Below are 21,483 nucleotides of genomic sequence, written 5' to 3' on the forward strand. Positions count from 1 at the left end.
ATTCAATGATATTACTCTCTGTATATCTTAGCATCTTTTTCATGTATTGCATCACCCTCTTTTTTCCTTCGAAACAGCGTATTTCTTCAAACTTATTCTGATGCAGAACATTTATGTAGTGCAATTTGAATTTTAACTTGCTCAGAATTTGCCGTTATTTGCTAAGAAATATTTTCACCCTTGTTAGAACTTTAACTGATGCGACGCCAATCTTGTGAGAAAAGAAAAAGTTAAAGGTTAAAAGTAGATAAGAGGTAGTATAAGAAAAATACTCCTCACAAGATACGAAAGCACAAATGGTTTCCGATCAAAGATTTTTTCTGTGACGTTGCATTCTATTACCTTTCACTAAACTTTGGCCCTTTTTTATGCATTTGCCTCAGTGAACCTCTGAGAGTTCTTATGCATGTAAATATTTTTGTTCTAACCTTTATATATTGATAGTGGAATACTCAGTAAATCGCCAACCAAATAAAAGTATTTATGATGAAACCCCAAAATCTAAAGCTACTTGTCATTCTAGTGAGATGTTGGTAGATAAATACTCCATTTTGTTTGTATTAAACACGTTTAAATACCAATAACATGACATCTTTTTTATTTTAAAATGTAAAATAGTTTGAGATAAATCAATTATGAAAATAAAAATGATTATTTCATTAAATGTTTTAAGGCTTTAGGAAAATCAATTTATGGACATATAACATTTTTCATTCTACATAATTTCAACAATGCATTTTTATGTTTGACCTTTATCATTCATAAAAGCAATTAAGTAAATTAATAGATGAAAAATGAATAAGCGTAATTTACAGTCGGAAGTTATTGCATTTTCTTATGCGAGTGATAAAATTAACACTGGCCTTCTGGTAATGCATTAATGAAAAGTGTAAACCTTATCTTTGCAAAAGATAAATAGGCAATAAAATAGATAATGATTTTGGGAAGTTCTGATGAATTAATTTAAATAAGGGAATAAAATAGGAAGAATATGGCTAGACAAAAATGCAAGGTAAAAAACAAGCATCTAATTACAATTTAATTTCTAAAAAGTAAAACAAAAAGGTATAAAAGAACACAGAATTTTAAAAATAACTCTATCTGCTAGACTGGTTTGTCTTTAACTTCTGCAGTCCAGTAAGTTTTTTCAGCAACAAGAATCTTTTCAGGGTTGAAGGGTCCGCTTTCATGATCCATTATATTGCTTTTCCATCTCATTGAATCAGTAATGGTTTTAATCTTCACCAGAAGCTCCACTGTCTCTCTGAATATAGCAGTACCTTCAGGCCTCAAAATTCTATCCATCTCCAGTAATATAAGAGTAATGTTGCACCTTCCACACAATAATTAATCAAGTCAAAACCTCATACTGATATATGCCAAAAACAACATAAGCTAGAGAGTTCATTAGATAATGTTCACCTGTCCTGATATATGCCAAAAACATTAGCAGCATGGATGAGATCATACGTTCTTGGATAAGTTGAGAATCCTTCGCACCAATCTTGGTAAGTTCCAATAAAACCTCGTTCATAAATTGCACCGAGTGTGTCATGGTCTGAATTTGAGGGAACAACATTCATAACCCACACTGGATATTTCATTAAGGCTGCTGCAAACCCACCAAGATAAGCATTCATGTCCATCACGTTTCTATATTTTCCTTGGTGAAGAGGAACCAGATGCTTGTAATGTGCTATTCTTTCCCTCCACAATTCGTTGTCCTTTTGAAATTTCTCCTCATCGATGTTCGGGATTGAACCACTGCTAATTCGAGGAGGGACGGCAAATGCACGCTTAGGCCATTTTTCTAGTGCCCCACCAGCTATTTTGTCTGAGCTGCTAACTTCTGGCAATGGAGTTATGCATTTCTCCAAATCTTGGTACCTTTTCAATTCAATCAATCAAACAAAATAGCTTGAACAACCAAGAATTTTAATCATGTAATGAAGCTATCATACCCATTGTAGAAAGGACAAATCTTGGATGCAATAATCATAAAACTATTACTGCTATATATCATAACATGTTTTTCCATATGAACAAACGAAAGCATTGAGCTACTCCAAAATGAGATGTTGATTTTGACACACCACGAAAGTAGTTTCGGAACTGTAATAAATTTAGTTGCAATTGAAATTAGCTAAAGAATTACCAAGCCGTGTCAGCATTGTCGGATTGGCATATATGTGGTGTTTTATAAACCTGTTTGGTTTGTTTACATCCGACGTGGTTTTTAGGCTTTTGCCAAATGGATAAGTCATCCTTCTCAACCACTTTGGTCCAGCATATGCGTTTTGCCACTTCCTCAATGGAGTCTTGTTCCTGCTTCAAATCCTCTTGGGTCCTCTCCCACCCTCTCCAGTAGGTCTTCCATCGAATAGGTGGCCCAGAGAGAATCCAATAGCCACCAGGCCTCAGAATTCTATCCACTTCGATCAAGTACAAACCATCTGTGAATGGAAATTACACCATTTTAATATCTGTTTTCTTTACTTGAAATCAAACACAACCCATTTTTTAATTATAGTTTTTGAATTCAACCAATAAATTCTCCCATTTTATAGATCTTCTTGATTAGTAGTACCCTGTGAAAACAAAGGGCCATCATCATATGAGAAATACCATATTTTTGCCAAGGGATCAAGCAACGAGAACAATGAGCCATATCGAACGCCCTTGCCGGGTATGGAGTTCTCTGTGAAGCCATGACACCTATCATTGCTGGAACTCCTCTTTCCAATGCAAACTGGACCTGAGCTTCATGTGTATCCCTTGGTGCAAAGGACATAGCTATGATGTCCCTTTTCAAAAGATAAGCACCCCAACTTGCAACCTTTACAATTCAGATGTGAAAGAAGGAGTTAAGAATATAAACAACACATCCTTCACACCAAAAACAAACATACATGATCCTAAGGTTTAAGTTGAATTTGTTGAATGAACTTCATTGAACAAAAGCAAATAGTATACACACGGTGAAGACTTTTACAATACGATGATAAATAATGTAGAAATTTTATATTGAGAGCGCATAGAAATTAGGCTAAAGATTTGTTTTTGGATGTGTGCTTTAGGATTAAGATAGAGTAACTTACACCACACCCGGTATCAATTGCAGTTCTGATAGTACCGGTGGTGAGTGGAATAAGCTCATTAATGTCATCAATGTATGCATCAGCTCCACGTGGAAACATGGTACCTCCTCCAGGGAATCTGAATCTGTCACCTTCAACTTGAATCCAGTTTTGAATGGCTTTCTCAATGCTGAGCTCTTTGTGTGGAATATTGTCATACCAAGCATAATCTCTGCTTTGAGGCCATTTGAAAGGTGGCTTATACTTTGGTGGAGCTGGTATAAGACAAAATAATTGTTCCTCTTTGCTGGGGCAATGCCTCTCCCTATACTTCAACATATTACGGTCAAATCTTCGACCCCTATCTCGATCTTGGCACGGAGTGTACTCACTGAGTGATATGTCACATGGTGGGATATCTTGTGTCCCTCCAGAATTTGCTATATCAATTTGATGATGACTTTCAAATTCTAAGTTTGTTGTTGATGATTGAACTGCTGAAGATGAAGATGCAATGCCTGGTGAACTTGACCCAACATTGCAGTCTACTTTGGAGTAGATATCAGATTGGCTATTGGGTGTTGGAGTGTTCCTCCATGCACCCATTACGTATGATAAAATGCACAGTCCACTCACCCCTAAAATCCATGTCAAACGGTTTCTCCTTGTTTCAAACGGAGTATGAGGTTTTGGTGATCCATCCTTCCCCATTTTCCCTTCTGCCTTTTCACCTCTGACCAAATTTTCAAGTAAAGGAGTGATATGAGTTTATTACGGTCACAATTGTTTGAGATACATGAAGCTGCAACAACAATAACAATGGAATGTGTTAGCCACGTATCCATTATCATTTCAACAGTGAGAAAATGGATTCTGAAATTTAGCAGCAGCATTCTTCTGCCAAACTACCTTCACTATTATTTTGTGTGTATATCAGAAACTACCTTCACTGATATAGTAATCACATTATTTAATATACACAGTGAAGGTAGTTTCTGAAATGGTTAATCTCAAAGTACTGCAATAAACTTATTTAATATAGTAATTACATTAAGAGGGAAAGTGTAGAAGTAATTTATATGAAAAAGTGAAAAAGAAAATATGAGAAAGGGAACAAAAGAACACACCTGAAAGTTTTGAGTGAAATATATAGTGTTGATATTCTACACTCAGAATGCAAAGTTGCTCATATAACTGGGGATCTATTATTCTATCCCATTTATAAATAATCCATAGATGAGAAGGTTTTGAAGTGAAGACAAAAGCAGCAAAGGAAAAGAAAAGAAAAGAAAAGGAGAGTGAATTTGTTGTTGTTGAGATAGCAAAGGTGGTGTTGAGAAGAGTGGAAGAATGTGTGCATATATTATATATGAAGATGTTATGAAACAAAAAAATGGTTGAAAATAAAGGAATGTGGGGTTTGTTTGTAGCTTAATTTTGCATCTTCCATTGTCCCCTAGTTTGTAGTTCATCCAGAGAAATGAAAGAAGAAAAGAAAAAAATAAAGTTGGATTTGGTCAAAACACCTTTTTGTTGAGATGGCAAATGATGAGACATGGTAGCCTCCTTTTACTCTTCTGTCACTCATTCTATCAAGATTGATTATTGTTTGTTGCTTTAATACAAACACATGCATATGCAATATATAATAATATATAATAATTAGGTTCATGTTTAATTAATTTTTATCCCTTTCATTCTTATCAACAATTTTATTTAATTTGGATCTTCGAATAAGAAAAGTACTAAAAATATGTATCTAACTCGCAATATGAATCTTTGTTTAGTGTTATACAATGGCATGTTAGGCCAATTTCAATCCAAATGGTCAACCAAATTCAATAAATTCAACATTTTGGCTTAAACAATTAGCTTGATATTTTAGTCTCATGACTGGTAAAAAAGACTAGGCTAAGAAAAGTTTATACTATAATAAAAAATTTCATAAATTTATTATTTTATGATTTTATATTAAAAGAAGTGTCAACCACTTACTTAAATTAGACTGAGTTATATTTATGTAATCTAAAATGACTTTTCTATACGTAACAATAATGATTCGTGATTTTATTTCTTTCGAACGAAAATTTAGTCATTGTAATCGGGGTTTGATTCTACCTTTACGAATTAAATGCTTCAAAATTCAAAAACAAGTAAAGTAGTTATACATTTTAGTCCATAATTCAAAATATCGTGATATTTAAATGATAGTATTAATGTTTTTAGATTAAAGAGCGGAAAAGGCAGTTAAATTAAGACTGGACATGTTTGGTAAAACACTTAGCTGGTAAATGAACTAATATCTTACAAGTTTATAATATGTATAATAAAAATAGATAAAATAAGTAATAAATATAATAAAACAAATTTTATTACGTAAATAAAGTTTTTAGTTTTATACTAAAATATATTATTAGGTAATTATAATTTTAGATTAAAATAAATAAATTATTATTAAAAATTAGTGCTTTTATTTATTTTTATCTGGACAAGTAATTTATTTAAACTGACTCATCTAATGAGTGTTAACCAAATTTTATTTTTTTATTTTTATTATTTTTTATTTTTCAATTTCGAATACTACGTTAAGTTTTTTTTTTATTTTACAAATTTCATTATTTGAAAATTTTTATACAAAAAAAATGTAATAAGACATTAGTGATGGAATATATGAAAAAAAATAAAATTAAAGATAATAATAAGTAAAAAAAATAATAATCAAAAGTATATTAACATATAGGTAATAAAATGAATTGAAGAAAAAAAAACTACATTTCAGAGAAACTAACTAAAATAACTTGTACTCTATAAGTCAGAAATTCATAAAATAAATTACTTTTAAGTTAAGGTATGTTCCTAAATATTTCTACGATAATTAAATTAATTTAAAATTTAATAAAAACAAATAATAATTAATTTTCTGATTTAACCAAACATAATATAATTTTATTTTTTACTTTTTCATTTTCATGCATTATGATGACAACGTGTATTACCAATTAGATAGGTCAAAATATTATATTAGTGTTGATTGAGTTACTGGATTAATAATCGAATTATATATATATATATATATATATATATATATATATATATATATATATATATATATATATATATATATATATATATATATATATATATATATATATATATATATATATATATATATATATATATATATATATATATATATATATATATAATGAATTAGGCTTAATTATGTGGTATTTTGAATTGAGTTTTATAAAAAAAATCTGTTTATTGGATATTTTAAGTTTTTATAATTTTGATTGATTTTATTATTTAATTTTTTGTGTTACTTGAGGAGTGGTTGTTATTTTATTTTTTTGCTATCACCGATTAAAAAAATGTGAAGTTTTTACGTTGACAAAACAACATTGCTGTTAATGTAACATGAGAAGTAATTTTTATTGTTTTAAATTTGTTTAACATGTGGAAAAAAATAAAATGAAAAGATAAAATAATAATTATATCACTTATTAACGAATTGGAATAAAAAAAACAAAAACTCAATTAAAAATATATAAATTTATAAAAAAAGTTAAATAAATCTAACACGTAAATCTCTCATCACTTAGCCCCTGTTCACTTATATGAGTTAAGTAATACTAAGTGCACGTAACAAATCTTCTTTAATACACTTTATACACTAAACAATAGTATTTTTAGCTACTTCAATTGAAATCTAATACCATCACACCAAGTAAAATTTATCAAATCATATATTCAATTTGAATGTATTTTCACACACTAAAATATTATTGTATACAAATTACATATTTTATTAATTGCTTAAATTCATTCTCAAATTGCTTACATTAAAACCCATTGAATGATTCTTATTCAAGTCTAACCTAAAAATTTCATTTCATTATATATATATATATATATATATATATATATATATAGAGTTTGTTAACTTCGGTACGCTCTTTATTCAGTTGATACATATTGTTAAGGTGTACCAAATTTTAACAGACAAAAATATTTTCATATATTATAGATTCTATATTTTAAGTTTAAGAGTATTTGAATAATTTTCATTCTCAAAACTAAAAAAACAAAAAAAAAAAACAAATCCTTAATTGTAATCTATTTAAACCCTTACTCAAAAAAGTAAATATATATATATATATATATATATATATATATATATATATATATATATATAAAAACTCAATTGTAATCTATTTAAAGGCAAAAGTCCACCCATAATCCATTTTGTAAATACCATTTCTATTATATATTATTACACAATCCACCGTATCTTATAATTGACAATTCTATTTAATTATTTTAACTTATACTTATTTCATACTTATGATAAAGTTGTATTGAAAATGTGAAATTATTAATATTTTATATTTCATAAATAATAAATATTTTTATTAAAATTGATTGTGATTTGTAATAATCGTAAAATAAGAAATAAATAATTGTTTAGCAACATTTAACTTGAATTTTTTTTTCACAAATAATTAGTTGGCACGAATATTATCTGTAGTTAACTTTGTGAAAAAAATAAAAATAAAAAGACAAGTGCGTCATCGGTGATGTCATTAAATAATTATAAGTTCTTCTTTATTTATTTTAAAGGTATATGAAAAATGGATTTAAAAATGCATTAATTTTTGTAAAAGATTTCAAAATGGATATACAACTTAAGTTTAGTAAAAAAAAACAATAAAGTGTAGAAAGACATAATCATTTTGTAAAAATGTTGAAAATAAAATTTTAAAATCTTCTTAACAATAATTTATAATAGATTAATTTCTATACATAGATAAAACAATTATCACGATTTGAACCATTTAAATTATATGAATATATTTTTATTTAATATTAAAAAATCAAAGCCACTAAATAATATAGTTTTAAAAAAAAAATGGGATATTGATAAATTACATTTATTTCCAGAATTAAACATATTAGAAAATAATAGATCAATTTACCTTTTTAATCAAATAAGAATAAATTATTTTCTAAATACATATAGAGTTCATATAAAAGTTTTAACGATTCCTTTGCTTTAAAAGTAATAAAATTTTCAAAACAATAATTAATGAAAACTTAAAATTTAAATAGAATTACAATAAACTATCTTATGACTTAAAACAACTCATTCTTTGAAAAAGGTTTCAAAATCAATCTTAAGCCATTTTTGGTGAATCAATGATAATTTTGGATGAATTAGTCTATTTTAACATTCTAATTGTGGATTATTTTTGTCTTTATTATTTCAATCACAACTCCAACATTGTTTCTATCTCAGTATTGTTATTCTATATTATTTTAAAATACAATATAAAATCATGTTCATACATGCTTTCACGAAATTAGGAATAAAAAAAGTTAAATTAGTACATCTAAATTTATTCATTTAATCATTTATTAGTTATTAAAATGTTTTTATAAAACTGAATATATATGAGTTTATTTAACTTAACTGTAGAGTGGTTTTTGACTCTTCAGAATCTAAGAGAAAAAATAATTATAAATGTATTGGTTGAAGGTTGAACAAAGCTTTTTCTTTATCTCGTGAGGCTTTCAAGCTACTTCAGATGTATTTAATATTTTATATAACCTATTTTAAATAATAACGAAATTGGTATAATAAAAATCATTATCCACAGTTTGATGTATCGACCGTCGTAGAAAACATGGTCAAAACTTTGACCAATTACTTATTTTGATGTTTGATTTTCAATTACTTGAGATGTAGGGAACTAGGAATATTAACGTGTTATAATTCTGACTCGGCACTTACAAGGAAAAAATCTTTATATAAATTAATATTTATAACATAACCAATTTCAACAGTATTTTATAAAAGGGGAAAAAGCCACTGTTATTTATCAAAGTAGAAAATAATTAAAGATTAATATTATGTCTAATTTACTTCTTCTTAAGAAAATGGGCATGTCGTTCCCTAACTTACTTTTAATTTTAAATTGTTTTAAAAAACTATTCATATGTTTATTATTGCTATTTTCGTCTTCAATGTATTTTTTAACTTTAATTATATAAATTAATATGTTTTTGCTGCATTTTTCTCTGAAGTTTTCTATGATTCTAATAACAAATTCAATAATCTATTTTTCTTAAAAAAATTCAATACAAAAGCAAATTTTGACCAAGTGAATTTTCTCAACTTAGCCTAAGATATTCTTTGTTGGTAAAATAATAGGTAAGATGTTGTTGAGTAGTATATGTTCTCTTGGCTTGGAATAAAAGATAGATAGAAGAAAAGTGTTGGCATTGCCATCTCTTAGAAGGTTGATTTTGACCATTTACAATCCTTTTTTTACTTTATACTAAATAACTAAAGTGTGCAATTGATATATGTGTGCATTGTAACACTTAGATTTTTCTTTGGAGGTAATTTTTAAAATAATAAAAATAAAAACTTTACAAAAATATTATAAATATTCATTATTTATTTTATTAAAATTCTATTTTTTAGAAAAACTTCATTCTCTTTAAAATATTTTTAAAATTCCAAAATTTGAAATTATTTATTTTAAAATTAAATTATATCACGAAGAAGATAATAACTAGTGAATTAAGGTGATCAGTTACTTTTTTTTTTCATAGTAAGAGTTTTAATCTTTATTATAAATTTAACTATATTTTTAATATTTTTAGATTTTGATTAGGGAGAAGGGTTAATAATTTAGAGTTTTGAAAGTTTTAGTAACATAATGAGCCTCTAAAATAAGAAAAAAAAAGTTTTACTGGTTATATATATATATATAATATGAGTAATTTTTAGTATTTGTTATAAATACTTTGTGATTATATAAATATGTAAATATGAAGTTTGTAATAGTTTAATTGTGAAGTTTGTGTAAATTGTTCAATGTCACTCTAAGTGTTAGCTTGAACATTAAAATGATAGAGCATATGTCAGACCCATATAAACTCTAACTTAGTGGAGTACATGTGTAAGCGAAAGGAACGTCTAAAATTCAGAAAGTGGAAGACATGTATATGATGCAGATTGGATGAACGGTTTTGACGGTAGGAGTAAAACTGAAACTTTCAAATTTTCGTGCCACTTCTCTGCATGCACCATTCATCTTCAACCTTTTGAATCTCCTCCTTCTCTCTACCATCTCCACCTTCTCTCTAAGAAAATCTCATCTTCTCTTCTTCTGATCACCTCTCAGGCATCGTTTGAACTCTCCCGGCGTCAAGAGCTTTCGTTTAAACCGATCGGTTTGTGATTCTAAGTCGGTGAGTTTCTTTCTCTTTAGCATGTTCGTTTCTTCTCGCATGCAAATTCAAATTTCTGGCTACCTGAGCGAATCATATCATTCTGAGTATTTATGGTCTTCTGTTTGGTTTAGTTTCTTAAAGTGTGACTATCGAACGCTAAGGCCTCTGGTAGTGGTGAGCTATATTCTGCATCTGTGAGTGTTCTGGTTTTGAACGTTTGTATGTTTGTATGGTACTATGTTTGATTATTGGATGTATTAATGTTTCCGTTTCGTAGTTATTGCTCCTAAGAGCAACATTAAATGTTTTAGGGTTTTTAGCTTTAGGCTTTTATGTTTCTGTTATGGGTTGTAACTAACCCTCTTTTCTGTTTCACTGGAACCCTATATAAATAGGGATTCCAGCACTTTGTTCATGTGAAGAAGATAACTACACATATATGCAGAATACAGTAAACGCTTTTACTTACCTCCATTTACAAGCTTTTCTCCTCTTCTTCTTTAATCTTCTTTTTCTCCCCACCGGACAGCCATTGGAGTAAGCTCCATTGTCACCCCGCGTGTGTACTGCATCAGAGAAGTTTTTGGTCTTTCTTTCCTCACGTGCACATCCACTCTCAGGCTCATTATGCCCTCTGACCAAAGGAAGCTTCTAGGAGAAGCTGATATTTTTAGTTTGAAGGCCAGAGAACGTTGGGCCTCAGCCTTTCTTGGTTTGGGCCTATTTTAATATGGTATTAGAGCCATGGTTAGAGCCTATCCTAACGATAATTTGTTGTTTGTTGGACATATTGTTCCACCCGCTATCGGACCACCCATTAAAATGTCTAATCCCACGCTCGAGATGTATATACCTCGGTGTGAGGGGGTGTGTTGGAAGTCCCACATCGACTAGAGATAAGGCCAATTCAGTGTATATAAGTGGGTGCAAACCTCACCTTACAAGCCGGTTTTGTGGGGTTGAGTTAGGCTTAAAGTCCACTTCTAACATGGTGAGTATGAAATATGCGTGTTACTGCATGTTTGGATGTATGGATGGATGATTGATAAATGGTGTGAAATGAGATGAGATAGGGTTTGATCTTCAAACTGTAGTATTCTGAGTAAACGTTGTAGTATGGTCAAGCGTCATTAGTGATCGTTCGATTCTTCATGGAAGTGCATAGTCTTAACTGATTTCTTATGCTTTAGGGATATTGTCTAAGAGTCATTCTGTAATACTCTGTAGAATTAGGTAAATTGTGACCGAGAATCAGTATTATCCGTCCAGTTTTCTGTTGAGCGTCCGTCTATATTAAATTCTTCTTCTGGAGAGAATTTCGTTCATGAAGATCGTTTTATAATATTAGATATACGTAAATGAGCGTTTAGCCTAAGTATAGTTCTCCTTTAGGTTTCCTAAACAGTTTAGTTAATGTATACTATACTGCTTAAAGTCGTAGATGTTATCGTTATTTTTCATTAAAAATAAGTGTGGGCAAGTGTGTATATATATATATATATATATATATATATATATATATATATATATATATATATATATATATATATATATATATATATTCATTCATTTTATAAGTTTAATAGTGTTCGGTCTTAGACCAATCGTTCGGTAGACTATTACAAAATATGTGCAATCATACTCATAGAAAAAATTCACGATCAAATTTTAATATTGTAAATATTAATATTTGGTAGGACATATTTAATATAAATATTTTGAGAAACATCAAGCATGATAAAATAGTTTAAATCATTTGTAATTAAGAAATTTTGTATTTTTTTTTATAAAAGTTATTCAATAATATTTTCTTGTGACGTTTTATCGTATGTGAATGTGGTTTGACTAATATAAGTGTGGTTAGAAATTTAAAGTTAATAGAAAGTTTTTCATTAAATAAAAATCAATAAAAGGAACAACATATAAAAAAAATACAATAACTTATTGTTCTAAGATTTTGGGTTTAAGACAGTATCCCATATCTTTATGATTTGTTCATCACTGATTTATATCAAATGTTTTGGATATCTCTTTTTAAAAAAACCTAATAGTGATATAAGAGTCTATGATCATCTTAATAGTTCAAACATGTATGATATACCATAGGTAAAAAATTGTAAAGTTTAAAGATTCTTTATATATAAAATTTTCCATTTCAAAAAAGCACGTTCCATTAGAGCATAACAGTGATGCAACTTGGACAAATAATTTAGATGACAAATTAGATTTTTTATATAAAAGTTAATTTTCTAATTAAAAAAATCTTCATTTCGTTTCCTCAAAACAAATATACGTAATAGTAGAATAAAAAAATAGAACTGTTATAATAAATTTAAAAAAATTACAATAAAATAAATTAATTCAAATCATAATCAGTAATCACAATTTCAAATCAATACAAATATTAATAAAATATTTCAATTAATTATAATAAATGACTTTAAAAGTAACATACATATCAATAAAATATTTGTAATATAATTCATTGTAATTGTAGTCAATATGACTTTCTTGTTATTTTTTTTTTTGAAAGAAGTCGTAATTCTCTTCTTCAATTTGGCATTTGTTTTTTCTGCACTTTTAACAAAACTAACTAAATTACGTCTTTTTCACCTTTCCAAACAACATAAGTTTTTCCGGTAACCAAACAGAACGTTAACAAAGTTTTTTTTAGAACATAAAATAAGAAAATCGAATTTAATATTACTCCTGACGGAGCTAGTTTTTGAGTTTGGAAGAAACAAATAATAAAAAAAATATATTTAATAAGTATATAAGTTAAAAAATTTACGAAAAATATTTATAATTATGTGTTTAAAACCATTTGAGGATACATTTAGAAAATGTATTTACATAAAAAATAATTAAATATTTTAAAATATAATATTATAAGTTACTGGCTTCACGTTTCACTAAGAATGTTCCTAAATTTATAATTTAGATTGATATACACAAATTATATTTGGTGAAAACTTTCTTTCACTGGTGCTATAAAAGTCTACTATATCAAAATAATAACGAATAAAAAATACTTTCAACTTTTCAAACAACACATGAAAAGAATGGTATGCTTCTTTGCTACAGAGTAAAAGAAAAAAAAATCATAATTAAATGAGATAATATCTGTCGATGTGTCTGAATAAGTTAATTTCATACAATTATAATACAATATTTTGTCTAAAATAAAATCTTCAAATGGCCGCTATAAAAATATAACAATTTTCTAACTATAACGAACATCATTAATTGTATTAATTTTCGTAAATCAAAATCATAAAAATAATATCATATATATATATGGAGAAAGGTCAAAGGACCCAATGTTGAAGTTTCAGATTTTAGCTTTTACACGTGCTTTCATGATATTCGATAAGAAAAAGACGCGTAAACCCCAATATTAATTGTCTTTTTCGGAAAATTATTTTTGCACGAGAGTGTTAAAAATTATATTGTAATATATATATATAATATATATATATATATATATATATATATATATATATATATATATATATATATATATATAAAATTAAAACTAACCATTTCTAAAACTTCTATAATTTCTTAACAATATGTATACTTTTTAATATTAATATATGTATTTTAATTTTGTAATAAAATGATTAATAATTATTTTCCTAACCTTCGTATAAAAAATTATTTAATAAATTGTTTCCATCAACAACAAGTTAAAAATATAATCTTTAAAATGAGAACTATAATTCTTTTTTTCTATCCCATGCATGTTGATTTTGTCAAGATAAAACAAAACAATTATGACAATAAAACTCATTCTATGATCATAAAAAGCAGTTTTACAGGTAAGGCTCGAATTTTAAATAACTAATTAAATTATAATAATATTTTATACTGATTAAGTTCATGCACAAGTTAATTGGGTTTCTTATCCTTTTTTCTTAAGTTCAATATTAGATAAGTTAGCTGAGAAAAATGATATTCTAAATTAGTTTGGTCTTCCTTAATTTTTTTATATGTTTTGGTTATCTTATTTTAAGTTCTTTGCATTAGTAAAAGTTAATCACTTTGTAACTATATTGCTTGAAATTCTAGCAATTTCCATGTAAGAAAAATTCTTTTAAACTTGATTGTTGAATCGTGTATGATGGTTAGTATTTGTGATATTGTAATTGATACATTAGAAGTTAGATTAGATGAGTATTAATGATCTCATAGTTTTTAACTAGTTAGTTACTTAGAAAGTTCAAGATGAGTATTGGTAGTTATTTTAAGGTTTAATTACTTTATTTTTATTTCGGTTAAAAAGTTTTTAACTTGATGTAAATTAATATTTTGTTTCAACTGTGTTTTAATTTTTGAAAAAGTATCTCAATTAAGTAATAAAGAAAAAATACTAACGACATTAACAATATGTGATTTGTTAATTTATGATTTAAAAAATATATATCTTTTTTGTTGTCCAGGTTCCTAGTAAGATAATGTTATGTGTTAATATAGATATCAAATATTGTTGTTTTAATTTTAATTTAGTTCTTATATATGTTTATTTGATTCAATTTAATTTCAATTCTTTCTCAAGATGATGATTATTGTCTCTTTCCAAATTGAAATCAAACTTATTATTTGTATAAATGTTACACTATTATTAAAAATGTTACACTATTATTAAAAATGACTTTTTAACGTATTATATTATTATATATTAGTGATCTATTTTAAGATTAAAACTAATTTAAGTATAAATATTTTTACAAAAAAAAAGTATTTAAAAATAATATATTATTAACCCATTTTTTATAAGAATAAATTAATTAATAACATTTATATAAATAATATATTTAGTCTTCTTTTAATTGAAACCAAATTTATTATTTGTATAAATGTTATACTAATATTTATATTAAAATTTATTAAAAAAAACATGATTAGTAAAACATGTGTTAATAATATATAATATTGTAATATGTTAAAAAGTCACTACTTTTAATAACCAAAACATCAGTTTAACATAAGTAATAAAATTGGTTTCAATTTGGAGTTGAACAATATTGTTCTATTTTGAAAAACATATAGACTAAATAATCAAATAGACATATATAAAAATTAAACTGAAATTAAGACAATAACACTGACATGTGACATTATCTTGTCACATGACACTGGTGTCATGTGTCACGCTAGGGACTCGACACGTGGACAACAAAAAATGAAACAAAAATTACATATTGATACATGACATGTTGTTAGTATTTTTTAAACGAATCTAATTGAGACACTTTTTCAAAATTTAAGATGCAATTGAAACATAAATATACGGGTATCAAGTTAAAACTTTCTAACCAAAGTGAAGATCAAATAAGTAATTAAATCTATTTTTGATAAATATACATTCCACTAATTTAAAAAATATGCTTAAACTTGATAAGATAGTTAGATGGTTAGTTTTTGTTCCTAAATGAGTTATAACTTTGTTGCATAATTTTTTTTTAACAAGTTGTTGTTTGAGTTTATCACTTAAACGTTCACAAAATATTGAAAGAATATGGATTCTTATTTAAACCACATTACATAATTTGAGCAAGAAGAATCTAATAATATCTTTTTTATTGTTTATTGTTAAGGAAATAGTCACTCAAACAATGCTATTATATCAAATTCTTAATTTAAATCAAATATTAATTTATGAAAACAATGTGATTAACAAAAGTCTTCTAATACGTCTTTAAGTTATTCTTTTTGTGTTGATCTATAGTGGAAGTGATAATAAATATAATTAATTAAAGTAAATCTTAAAGTAAATGAAAATATTTTGAGTTGTTGGTACTAACAAATACATTAGATTTTGTTTATAATAATTTATCTTTCTCTGATCATATTCAAAAATTGTTATAATCATATTTTATATATAAACAATATATATAGATGTTATATTATATTGTGTTGTCTGATGATCAATGAAAATAAATAAAACATAACAGTTAAGAATTGCATTTAAAATATTTGACTCTTTAAAAGTAAATAAATATATAAAGTAAAAAAATGATGTATTTATTATTCACTCAGAGTCAAATAGATTATAAGTTATAATTTAAATATGTTTTTATTTTTCAGTTCAAAATAACTTATTTGGTTTTTTTCATGAGAGTAGGCATATATATAATAAATTATGCAATTAATCTTACCAGTTGACTTTTGTTTAATAACTACACAGCTGTTATTACAAATTCTTAATTCACTCAACTTTTTTTGTTAATTGGAATATGAGAAGTGATATTTTAAATATTCATAAAGAAAAAAAAATTGTATTGGCAGAGAAGAAAGGGAATATTAGAATAATAAAATGAGATGGTGAAAAAAAGTTGAAGCATTGGAAGGCAATGGAGGAAGAGGAAAGTGGAAAAGAAAGGTATCTGATTCGTTTGGAGAGAAAAACAAAGAAAGTGAGGAAGTAAGAGTAGACTCAGTCAATTTGTAAATTTCTAAAAAATCCAAACTCATCATTCATTCATTCATTCCAATGTTAGACACGCACACAACGAGGCAATCTTTTTCCTTTCTCTTCTCTTCTATTCTCCGATAATATTATTGTTTTTTAGTTTAACTAAACAATGGTAATAATTATAATATTGTTTTTTTCATTTTTTCAGTTTTTAACCTTCTTTGCCGTACCACAAAGTGGTGGGTGTGGGTAGGTATTCCTGTGGATGCACAGTGCAGACTGAACAAACAAACACAGCGAAGATCCCTATGAAAATTGTTTCGATTTCTGGATCGAGCTCCAATTTTGAAGATAACCAAGGTCAGCAAACATCCCATGTTTTCCTTCTCCTCTCTGCTTCTTCTCTCTTTTCTACGTTTCATTCTCCAAAATCCATGTTTTTTTCTTCTCTTTCCTAGTTCCTCTTTTGTTTCTCTCTTGGATTCGCCATAACTGGTCCTGATTTGTGTGCTTTCAGATACCCTTTCCACCCAATTGAAGTAAAACTCATCCGTTCGTTTCAGAATTGTTTGTTCCGTAAGAAAGGAATCTGCTTGAGATTAGCCGTGGGAATTGGGGAAAGGTGGGAAATGGATGGGGGAGAGGATCAGTTTTATGATACTCGTGAGGAATTGTGCTCTGTCTCTGATGGGGGTTCGGATTGTTCAGAGCCAGATGAATCTAGTTCTGGTAATAACGGACATGTTACTAGGCACAAGGTTTGGGCAAAGGACCTTGGAAGTGTTAAGCAGAGACGCCAGAATTTCTTGAGATGGTTGGGTTTGGAGTCTGATTTGAATTATTCAACGAAGGGAGTGGAGTTTCAAGATCAACCTTGTGGAATTGACCGAATCACTGCTACAAGTGGGGCGGTTTTGAGGACTTCTCTTGCTGTTGAGGAGGGTCTTCCCTCTACCTCAAACCAGATTGTGTTGGATTCCTTGTCTGGTGAGGCTTCCGGTTCCCGAGAAAATCGCGAGAATTCGGCGTGTATGATAAGGAATTTGGATGATGGAACACAGTATATTGTGGATAAGCTGGGTCAGGATGGAACTCTTAGTACACTGCGTGTTTTGGGTTCGAACCAATTGATTAGCTTGGAGGAGTTTCAGAGAAATACTGGGCCTTCATCGATGGTTCGCAGACATTTGCAGAGAGATGCTGAAAACACAAGGTTGTTGGGAGTTGGAAAAAGAAAAATGAAGAGGGGTTGGCTAAAGAAACTGGATTCTATTGCTTGTTTTGTTAATAATCACGGGCTTGATGAAACTAAGTGCAAAGACTGTGATTCAGTGGATGGAAGTGGGATACAAAGAGTTCGAGTTCATTCTTATAGGAAGCGATTTAAGGAGCTTTCCTCCCTTTACACGGAACAGGAGTTTAAAGCACATAAGGGTGTTATTTTGACAATGAAATTCAGCCTTGATGGAAAGTATCTGGCTAGTGGTGGTGAAGATGGCATGGTACGTGTGTGGAAGGTGGTTGAGGATGAGAGATCAAGTGAACTGGACATTGTGGACAATGATCCATCAAATATATATTTCAAAATAAATAATTTTTCATGTATTGCTCCCCTTGGTGTAGATAAAGAAAAATTAGTCAAAACGGAGAAGTTGAGAAGATCCCCTGAAGCAACCTGTGTGATTATGCCACCAAGGACCTTCCGTATATCGGCAAAACCTTTGCACGAATTCCAAGGTCACAGTGGTGACATTTTGGACCTTGCTTGGTCCAAAAGAGGGGTTAGTTTCTCCCATAGAAAGCAACCTATTATTTATCTTCTTATATTTTGCGCTATCTTTAAACTTGCATATTACTTTTCTATGAAATTGAACTTACTGTCGTTTATATTCTTCTTTATATGTTGCAGTTTCTACTGTCATCCTCTGTTGATAAGACAGTGCGCCTATGGCATGTGGGAATTGATAGATGTCTTAGAGTTTTTCCACACAATAATTATGGTGAGTCTGTATTCTCTTGGCGTAGTTATGTATGTTGATACATGATTTGCAAAATACTGGTTGTTCTGTAATGTGTTTCTCTAAATTTTTCATATTTTTGCTGAATAACGGTTTCTTACTTTTGCCTTTGATGCAGTGACATGCGTCAATTTCAACCCCATCAATGATAATTTTTTCATCAGTGGCTCAATTGATGGAAAAGTGCGCATCTGGGAAGTTGTTCACAGTAGGGTTAGTGATTACATTGATATCAGAGAGATAGTCACAGCCGTGTGCTTCCGCCCTGATGGAAAGGTCTGTTTCACTATACATTTAACGGTGAAAATTTGTGCAGGAAAATATGTTCTGCTTTGTTCCTCAAATTTGTTTTCTTTTATTCTTCCAGGGCACAATTGTGGGTACCATGGCAGGCAATTGCCGTTTCTACGATATCCAAGGTATGCACGTATTTGGCTCGATAACTGTTTGGATCTCCACGTATTGTGATCTTTAGCCACCTAAACAGAGAAACATAAATGGCTTCATGAAAGCATATTCAGGTTATTGGTTTGTTGGTTCATGTGTACATTTAGTGTCAGTGATATTAGTTGTATATTGCTCTTTGTTCTGTATATATACGCCTTGTTCTTAGGCCTGCAGGTCAATTTTACTTTGAGTAGCTCCATTATATTGAGGATTGGATAAACATATTTTGTTGATGTCCCTTTTTCCTGGACGTGCTTTTATTTTTTTATCCCTTTTAAGGATTAATTATCCTCCTTCCCCTTTGTTGTGTTTTTCTCCCAGCCTTAATACATCTCTTTTCTTACAAAAAAATACAATAAAATTATGAACTTACACTGTTTGGACAAAAAACTATGAGTTCGATGTGCATATGGTCAAACTTTGGATTACTATTTGATTATTTTGATGTTATAATCTGCCTGTAGTATATAGAACAGAGTCCACAACCAATGATCTCACAAAGGATTATGAATAGCAGCTTTTAACAATCTTCATATTGTTGAATTCTCTTGTCTAGATAAACATCTGCAATTGGATGCTCAGTTGTGTTTACGAGGAAAGAAGAAGACATCAGGGAAAAGGATCACTGGCTTTCAGGTTGTTTACTTCTCTCACTCTTTTTCTAGTTTGAAAATTGCTTTTCTAGGACACCCTATACAAAATTATTGAATGCTGATCATTAATCACATCATATATGATTAATTTTTGCAGTTTTCACCTACTGACCCAAGCAAATTATTGGTTGCGTCTGCTGATTCACATGTCTGTATACTTTCTGGAGATGACATAATCTACAAATTCAAGGGTAGGTTTCCACATGTTTTCCTTATCTGAAAACTCTTTCTGAAGTGCATCCCATCCCTAAGCCTGATTCCTCTCTTGCTAGATCTTTTTAAGTAGGACAAAGCTTACATGCATAGAAACTCGTAGTGCTGTTCTGGAATAAAAGTTAGAGTTTTATATCACTAATCTGCATATTAAGGTTTGCATTAAATATCAACTTACGTTACCAAGGTAGAGCTCCTATTCAAATTGGAGAACAGCACCAAAAACACTCAAAGAGCTGAAATCCCATCTACATTTCTTCCTTTTTAAGCATCAGAAGCAAGCACTACTACATTGTTGTATTTAGGAAATATAGTACATAAATTATTACTTATTCCTCTTCTTTGCCTGCAGGCTTAAGAAGTGCAGGTCAGATGAATGCTTCCTTCACCACTGATGGGAAACATATCATCTCCGTAAGTGAGGATTCGAATGTATGTATCTGGAATTACAATGGCCATGATAGGAGTAATTCCAAAGCAAAGAAAATTTGGTCTTCAGAGAGTTTTCTCTCCCACAACGCAGCAATCGCTGTTCCTTGGTGTGGCATTGAGTCAATCCCAGGAACACTCTTATCGCCATCACTAGGAGGGGATGCAAATCAGAAGTGTTCGCTGCCTTCGCCGGATTGTTTCTTCTTGAGTCGGGGATTTCTGTCAGAGTGGATCCCAAAGGTTTCTGCAACTTGGCCTGAGGAGACACTTGTGGACTCATGTCAAACACAAACTCTGGTTTCTCCTACAATGTGTAAATCAGAGTACAAGTTCTTGAGAAGTGCTTGCAAGGGAATGTCTAATTCCCACTTGTGGGGCCAAGTAATTGTGACAGCAGGATGGGATGGATACATAAGAGTGTACCAGAATTATGGATTACCTGTTCGTGGCTGAAACCAAGGTTTAGGCTCATTTTCTGGGGCACTCCAAGGTTAGTTGCTATGCTCACATAGCAATATAGGGTTCTTGCATACAGTGGAATTTGCTACAATGCAAAGATTTTCGTTGTTTTCAAGTTTAGTAGTATAGCAGCCATGGCAATACTTCAGTACCTGATTGGAGATTGCCTTCACATGATAGTATTCTTTATACCAAGTCAATATCAATTATATGATTCTTTAATTTTTAAGGACTGTTGGTTAAGAGAATTGTAAGTTTCATTTTTGCTGATGGTCCTAGTCGAGTATTTGTAATTCATGACCATGTGTATATACAGAGGATTGTGTTCTATCTTAATTTATACAAGAATTTTTGCTTACAGAACCTGAATTCAGGAAATGCAAAATGACTTTGTGCATGTATAAATAAATAGCCAGAATGAAAAAATATTGTTCATTTTGAACCAAGTCTTCATATATTTGTTTTTATATCATTCTAAAAAGTCTTTTATCAATAAAGTTATCTTATGTATATATAAATATATA

The 21,483-nt window shown here is 29.1% G+C and overlaps 2 protein-coding genes across 2 annotated transcripts; one reads left to right on the forward strand and one right to left on the reverse strand.

Moving 5' to 3' along the window:
* Window positions 1-930: 930 nt before the first annotated feature.
* Window positions 931-3,879, reverse strand: LOC124845217 (putative methyltransferase PMT18). Its single transcript, XM_047322287.2, has 5 exons — window positions 3,099-3,879; window positions 2,626-2,836; window positions 2,156-2,453; window positions 1,423-1,887; window positions 931-1,333 (listed from the first exon to the last, which is right to left on the reverse strand). Exons 1-5 carry the CDS (start codon window positions 3,786-3,788, stop codon window positions 1,105-1,107), a joined length of 1,893 nt encoding a protein of 630 aa, XP_047178243.1. The 5' UTR covers window positions 3,789-3,879; the 3' UTR covers window positions 931-1,104.
* A 12,988-nt stretch (window positions 3,880-16,867) lies between these two features.
* Window positions 16,868-21,322, forward strand: LOC124845216 (uncharacterized). Its single transcript, XM_047322286.2, has 8 exons — window positions 16,868-17,097; window positions 17,255-18,518; window positions 18,647-18,737; window positions 18,874-19,031; window positions 19,123-19,174; window positions 19,759-19,838; window positions 19,953-20,046; window positions 20,421-21,322. The coding sequence occupies exons 2-8, from the start codon at window positions 17,367-17,369 to the stop codon at window positions 20,951-20,953; spliced, it is 2,160 nt and encodes a 719-aa protein (XP_047178242.2). The 5' UTR covers window positions 16,868-17,097; window positions 17,255-17,366; the 3' UTR covers window positions 20,954-21,322.
* Window positions 21,323-21,483: the final 161 nt, after the last annotated feature.

This window comes from Vigna umbellata, chromosome 1, assembly GCF_029865625.1.
Source record: "Vigna umbellata cultivar VRB3 chromosome 1, Vumbellata_1.0, whole genome shotgun sequence".
Classification (NCBI taxonomy): domain Eukaryota; kingdom Viridiplantae; phylum Streptophyta; class Magnoliopsida; order Fabales; family Fabaceae; genus Vigna; species Vigna umbellata.

Coding starts and splice junctions, on each gene's coding strand:
- LOC124845216 (XM_047322286.2), top strand. CDS start 17,367: ATGGATGGGGGAGAGGATCAGTTTTATGATACTCGTGAGGAATTGTGC. Junction 18,738..18,873: donor TTTTCCACACAATAATTATG/GTGAGTCTGTAT, acceptor CCTTTGATGCAG/TGACATGCGTCAATTTCAAC. Junction 19,839..19,952: donor AAAGGATCACTGGCTTTCAG/GTTGTTTACTTC, acceptor TAATTTTTGCAG/TTTTCACCTACTGACCCAAG.
- LOC124845217 (XM_047322287.2), bottom strand. CDS start 3,788: ATGGGGAAGGATGGATCACCAAAACCTCATACTCCGTTTGAAACAAGG. Junction 2,454..2,625: donor GATCCCTTGGCAAAAATATG/GTATTTCTCATA, acceptor TTCCATTCACAG/ATGGTTTGTACTTGATCGAA. Junction 1,888..2,155: donor GACAATGCTGACACGGCTTG/GTAATTCTTTAG, acceptor TGAATTGAAAAG/GTACCAAGATTTGGAGAAAT.